The sequence below is a fragment of the Humulus lupulus genome, chromosome X (genome assembly GCF_963169125.1).
Source record: "Humulus lupulus chromosome X, drHumLupu1.1, whole genome shotgun sequence".
Lineage (NCBI taxonomy): Eukaryota > Viridiplantae > Streptophyta > Magnoliopsida > Rosales > Cannabaceae > Humulus > Humulus lupulus.
Genome location: NC_084802.1, coordinates 62,745,674 through 62,751,949, shown reverse-complemented (window position 1 = coordinate 62,751,949; position 6,276 = coordinate 62,745,674). Strand labels below are relative to the sequence as shown.

The 6,276-nt window shown below is 35.6% G+C and overlaps 2 protein-coding genes across 3 annotated transcripts; both read right to left on the bottom strand.

Annotated features, from left to right (window-relative positions):
- Positions 1-635: 635 nt before the first annotated feature.
- On the bottom strand, positions 636-2,678 carry LOC133803408 (histidine-containing phosphotransfer protein 4-like). 2 transcript variants are annotated; one of them, XM_062241443.1, is made up of 6 exons: positions 2,526-2,678; positions 1,670-1,803; positions 1,472-1,540; positions 1,185-1,256; positions 987-1,059; positions 636-884 (listed from the first exon to the last, which is right to left on the bottom strand). In XM_062241443.1, exons 1-6 carry the CDS (start codon positions 2,583-2,585, stop codon positions 849-851), a joined length of 444 nt encoding a protein of 147 aa, XP_062097427.1. In that variant the 5' UTR covers positions 2,586-2,678; the 3' UTR covers positions 636-848. The 2 variants fall into 2 exon arrangements, with proteins under 2 accessions (XP_062097427.1, XP_062097428.1); XM_062241444.1 differs by having other exon boundaries at positions 1,670-2,045; positions 2,526-2,662.
- A 536-nt stretch (positions 2,679-3,214) lies between these two features.
- LOC133805896 (uncharacterized) lies at positions 3,215-5,762 on the bottom strand. The gene is made up of 3 exons (XM_062244039.1): positions 5,415-5,762; positions 4,983-5,339; positions 3,215-3,274 (listed from the first exon to the last, which is right to left on the bottom strand). Exons 1-3 carry the CDS (start codon positions 5,760-5,762, stop codon positions 3,215-3,217), a joined length of 765 nt encoding a protein of 254 aa, XP_062100023.1.
- Positions 5,763-6,276: the final 514 nt, after the last annotated feature.

Genomic DNA, 6,276 nt, shown 5'->3' with positions numbered 1-6,276 from the left:
AGTTACGCCGCAAATGACCCTATTTGTTGAAGTGTATAAAAATATCTCTAAGTTACATAATATATCTATTATATGATAGTAAAGTAGTATAATTCTTCTTTTTTTTTTCTTTTTCTTTTTTTGACATTGGGAATGAGAGATTTGAATTTGGAACCTTCTCCTTGTGAGGAGAATAGTACCACTAAACTAAGCTTATGAACACATATATAATTCCATAATTTAATGTTGATTTGCCAAATATATAAATAAATTTTGGTGTAATATATAAGGATTAATAAAATAATAAAGTTGCATTATTGATAGTTAATATGGGGCCTTGGCAAAATTGATTTTTTTTATTATTATTAAATTTATTTTGTACTTAATTTAATGTAGTTTTCATAATATTTTGCTAGTTAATTTTGATAATGTTTTACAAAATGGACTAAAACGAAGATGTAATTCTACCAATATATTACTCTAATTTTAATAGGAAGTTTATTTAAATATAAATATATATTTAAGAAAGGGCCAAAGATAAATAAATATTTAAGATAGAGACATTTCATTGTAAAATAAGACGTGTACATTATATTAATATATATATATATATATATATATATTTATATAATCCTTTATAGATAAGGATCAAAAAGGGCAAAAGAAAAACATTACGTTATTTGAATAACACATACACAGTTAAGATAATCTCAACATCATTTGCCAACTACGACTAAATATCATTATATATAATTAAGGTATATATGGCCTAGGCCCTATAGTTGATGATGGCAGCCTTCGTAACCAAAATCTATGTTCTTCCTTTGCATCATATTAATTGACGTGCTCCATATATATATTATTTATTATTAAACAGTCTGCGCCAGTCCAGCTTGCCTTCTCAACTGTAAATTACAAAATATACAAACAAAGTAATAAGTAATTACACATGATTGTCCCAAAATATAAAAATGTTATATATATATATAATAAATTATAATTAGTACCTTAAAATAAGTTTCGAGCTGCATCCTTAGAGTCTCATGCTCTTGTTTCACTTTTTGAAAAGCCCTAATGCATCTACAAAAGTCAAACATATATATTACTAGACAATAACAGGAGACCTTTAAAAAAAATTAAAAAATAAGAGGAGTATATATACAAATAAATTTATCATTATATATATGTATAACTTATTTATTTACCCTTCAGCGTTTCCTGCCAAACAAAATTCTTTAAATTGATTGCATTCATTCTTGACCTTCATAGCTCCAATGCTGCAACAAATTTACCATAATTAGTTAACATACTGGAGTAGAGAGCCAACAAGATTTTCCTATTAATTATTTTTATGTTTATTCAACGTATTGGGCACAGAGAAAGGGGAAGAAACAGCTTCTTTTTTTTTTTTTTTTGTGGAGCACAAAATATTTATGTAAATCTCATTGAACTTTTAAAAAAATAAAGTTGCTTAGAAAATAAAATTAAACACCTGGAGTTGCTACCCCTGAATTGGTGCATATAGTTATCCAGCTTAGTGAAGTCAACAGGTCTGCTTTTCCTATACATAGATTAAGAAAAACAATATTAATTAGAGCATCTGGGATCAATTAATTAATAAATATATGAACATATATAAACAAATTTATGTTAGAATTAATAAAGCCTTTATAAATTAGTTACTACTCACAGTGCTTGTTCTATGTTGTGGAAAAGTCTGTGTGAGTCTTTGTAGAAGAGTGTCACAATTTCCTCCACAAAATTTGGGTTAGCATCGTCTTGCAAATCCTCCAGTTGAAGAAATTGCTGCTCATCCAGGTACCCCTGCAAGTACATTTAAAAAAAATTGTTTATTTGTTGAAAAAAATTGAACTAATAAAATAAATGTATTTATTAAATAAGATATAGAACTATATATATATAAGAATGTTTGATGCAGTATATAAATATATATATATATATATATATATGTTTCCAGTATGATCGTTTTTCGCAGTTATCCTTTTAGCTAGCTGTAACTGTTTTTAAACTGAAATCTCCCTATCCATCCAAATATATAGCCAGTCCTGAAATAAGACAAGTCGACTTTTTATTCGTTTTTAGTAATCTTCTATTTGCTTATTTTTTTTTTATGATTATTATTATTTTGTTAAAAAAAAAGTTATCACTCGTTAGTTTTAGACACGAAGACAAGATAATGTTCCAAACTAGTGCAGTCGTTTTATTTGTTGTGGTTCACTCAAATTTGTTCCATATGGTTGTCCCAAAAGCAACAAAGTAAAAAAGAAAGTTATTCCCATCACTCCAAAAATTGTCTTAGGACAAGAACTCTTTAATGGGTGCAAAACAATAATAATCGTTGTCTAGCTACCAAACCAATCATTGCTACTTAGTGATTTGACTTAAAATAAGTGTAACAACTAATTAAAAGACGTGACATGTCATCATGATCATCTTCAAAAATCAAATAATTAATAACGATGATAATATATAACCCTAGTGCTACAAATGTTTGCACTTAGAAAGTTGTTAATAAGGAACAAAACCTGTTCAATGAGAGAGCTCCTCATTAGAGCAACCTGACGTTGTAGCTGATTTTTGTTCATGATGTTTGGCTCAAACTTGGAAAATGTGTTTGAGAAAATCTATATGTAGAAGAAGAAAATGACTGGAGAAAAAAACCACAACTCTGAAAAGCATGCAAGATATGAGATTTTTATATAATATACATTATGGTAAGCCAAGGTTTATATAGTGGTACGTTGGGGGATATTATAGAAGAGATATGTAGATGGTGACGAGAGGAAAACAGATAAAAGCAAAGGGTGTACGTGTCAATCTTATGGATCGCATTTGTCTATCTACTTTGGTTGATGTTGGTAGATATTATAATGAAGCTAAAACAAGAAGGAATTTTAAAATATTTTTTTTACTTCTTGCACATTTTGGATTCCTGGATTACAACACAAAATAACTTTCTTTCTTTTCTTGTAAAAGGTTCTATAATTCCAGCGAAAGCTCTCTCTCTTTCTTATAAAAACTTCCAAAACTTACTAAAGCAAAATTGATATAATAAATTGGGAAGAACTAGCATGGATAATTGATATATCATGACTTTCAAATTCTAAAACATTGTCACGTACATGAACTAAACAACTCATAATAATAGAGCACCCAAAAAAGTTCTGGCTTTTCTGTAAGAATATTTATATGGACTGACATTATTAAGTGTTGCTCATGTAATGTCATTATTAATATATAATGATGATTGCATAATCGGTATTGCACAATGTTCCTATTGAGCCATAATGAGATGAACATAACATACTAATATGCTCGGGGCCCATGGACACGCTCTAAAATGTCTTTGGTCAGCCCATTGAGCCAACACAACTAATTCTCTCTCATTGAGTATCTAGGCCCAATAGACCCATTGTGACTCATAAAAGGGCACATATCCTTTCATTGTAAGTGGGTGTTTAGAGAGTGAGAGAGTAGTGTCATCATACCCTTGCCCTTTTGTTTTCTTTTGTGTGTAGATTGATGGAATGTGATGGGCACAAGGTGAAGCATGATGATTCATAGCCATTATTACAAGGTAACAATGTCTCTCTTAAAACTAATTTGATGCCATAAATAAGATGATATAATTATGCATGATTGAGCATAGATTGTTGTTAATCAATTCTTGATTATTGTTTAATGTTCAATCAATTTCAACAATTGGTATCAAGAGCCATATCATCTGATTTTAAGGCTCAAGTCTATTTAATTTAATTTTTCCTATTTTTCTCCAAATTTTTTCCCATACCCACGGTTTTGTTACATACCCATATGCAAAAAAATTTAATTTTGAATTTTTTTTCAGACATTTTTCGGGTTTAATGTTCTTGGTTGTTGAAACAAATTTGGTAAAAGTATTTTGTTGCATTATTACAAGCAAAGATGGGAGAAATTCAGTTTTTAAAGAATGAAAATGGCTTGGATATTTTGATCTGAGATGGAGATTTTTGGGTATTTAGTGGCTGTTTTGGAGCTTGGGAAAGATCAGAAATAGCTCGGGGATGAAAAACCCCATAAACGCCGGTCAAAATGAGGGTCGTGGCTGCCATTCTCAGGTGGGTTGGAGGTCGGGTTGCGTCGACCCGATTTTGGACCCGCACACTCCAGACGGGCAAAGAATAAGACGCGTGCGATGCGTCGTTCGACATTCCCAGAAAAAACGACATGCCGTTTGTGGGAAACGACATGTTGTTCAGAAATTTAAAATAAAAAAATCAGATTTAGGGCGTGTGGGGCAGTGCATGGTCTTTTTTGGACCAAAATTTCACCATTTTGACTATCTTTTATTTTTCCACTTAATTGTGTAATTATATTTTGGGTTTGATCAATTAAATGATTAATTGATACATAATTACACAATTAAATTATATTAAATTATTTTCTAACAATTATTGTTATACCCAGATTTCGAGCCGTAGAAAATATGACCTCGAAAGCTGAGTTCGCATTAAATGGTCTCGTGAGGGTTAAGGGTATGCTCTACGATTGTAAATCGGAGCCTGCAAAGTATGGTACAGATCTCGAATATGGTGACCTCGAAATGATCTCGATCTCGAAGGATAGCTCTGTGAGTCCCTCATCTTCAGAAGCAACGTCGGAGCAGGGATCTCGAGCTCGATATGCCATCTCGAAAGAAATGTAAGCTCGGGAAGTGTCAGCGGCTCGCACAATGACGTGAAGCCTTGGAGATACGCAATGACTACCTTGAATATCTACAAGTGTTGTAGATATGGGATATGATCCTCATTTATTAATGTAAATCCCCAAGAATCGTGGGATATTATTTGGTCAGTTATGCGTTTCCTAGTCTTCAGGGACGTTTCCTTTTATATCTGATTATAGGCATTTAAAGCCATTTATTTTATTCACAAAAGAGTAACTACCCAAAATATGTGGGATAGTATTCTGCATCCTTCTCTATAAATAGAGAAGGCATGCACCATTGTAAAGGATCGAGCTAAGACCGCCGTTTCCTTCTTTTCTTTGAACTCAGCAGTAAGGCGGGTTTTGATATCCTCCATGAGGTCGAGGGTGACGGCCTTGTCTTCCTCGAGCTTCTTGTTGGTCTCCCGAAGCTGGATGTTGTCTTTCTTCTGCTCCTCGAGTTCGTTTTTCAGCTTTCCGAGCTCCTTGGCCATTTCCTCACGCTCCTTAACCACTGCCTCGAGCTTAGTATTCACTGCCTTCAGGTCGTCATTCGCTTTAAGGTGGAGGTCCCTCTCCCCTTGGGCAAGGGTCCTGCTCGTATGGACCTCGTTGTTCAGCTCGTAATTAAGCTGGGCAGTGAAAGCAAGAGCCTGAAAAAAGGAAGAAACCATCATTAGCCTCGAGACAGCATGAATGTAAGCAAAGGGAATATATAGGATACTTACCGCGGCAGTGTGCTCGATACTCTTCTCGTACAGGACAGTGCGGTCCCGAGTGCCAGTTAGACACTGCCACTGAGGAGCCTCAAAATTGCCGTAGCTCTGGCCAATCCGGGACATTACATCCGAGATCAGCGTAGACCCGTGAGGACCGGCAGCATTATCCACCACATACGAATCCATATGGGTGGAAATAGTTAGCTTCTGGGCTCGGGAAGCAGAAGGTCTTTTGACGAGCTGGGTAGAAGGCATTTGACCCGCCACAGGAGGTTGGGATTCAACCACGGCAGCGATATCAGTCTGCGAGGCCGGCGCCACCACAGGGACGACGGCCTGCGAGGGTGATATCGTCATGGGGACGTTAGTTTGGCCAGTCGACGCAGCAGCAGAGCTCGAAGCCGGCGGGGGAGGAGGAGGCGTTTTCCTGGATCTCTTGGAGCTTTTCCCAGGCTGACTGGTTGTCAGTCCCCTTGCCCTGGGGCGCTTGCTCCTCTTGGCACCCGCATTGTCGATGAGGGCGTCGAGGTCGGAGTCCATGTTGCCTGCACAAGTCATCACAGTGAGTCAGTGAAAGAAATACAAGTTACTCCAACACTATATAGAGTGGTGAAAGAAAAAACCTAACTGGAACTTTCCCCCGAGATCGAGCTTGGGGACCATGAAATTCCCCCGTCTTCAGAAGAGGCGGGGGGAGGGCCTTCCTTATAAGTTGGTGATAACCTCGAAAGGTCCCTATAGTCATTGGTCCCATACTGCACAGCTATCCCATTCCACATCTCGTCTGTGGTATACATAGTGTCGTATTTCCCGAGCCCACTATCAAACCTATGGACACAGTCATCTACCCAACTCCATATATAGAAGTGAT

Bases quoted from the DNA above. Each gene is read 5' to 3' on its own strand.
- LOC133803408 (XM_062241443.1), bottom strand. From the start codon at position 2,585: ATGAACAAAAATCAGCTACAACGTCAGGTTGCTCTAATGAGGAGCTCT. The intron at 1,257-1,471 runs GTGTTTAATTTT...AATTTGTTGCAG, and splicing joins TTCAGGGGTAGCAACTCCAG to CATTGGAGCTATGAAGGTCA. The intron at 885-986 runs GTACTAATTATA...TGTAATTTACAG, and splicing joins AGCTCGAAACTTATTTTAAG to TTGAGAAGGCAAGCTGGACT.
- LOC133805896 (XM_062244039.1), bottom strand. From the start codon at position 5,762: ATGACGATATCACCCTCGCAGGCCGTCGTCCCTGTGGTGGCGCCGGCC. The intron at 5,340-5,414 runs GTAAGTATCCTA...TCCTTTTTTCAG, and splicing joins GTATCGAGCACACTGCCGCG to GCTCTTGCTTTCACTGCCCA. The intron at 3,275-4,982 runs GTGCATGCCTTC...ATGGCTCAATAG, and splicing joins TAGCTCGATCCTTTACAATG to GAACATTGTGCAATACCGAT.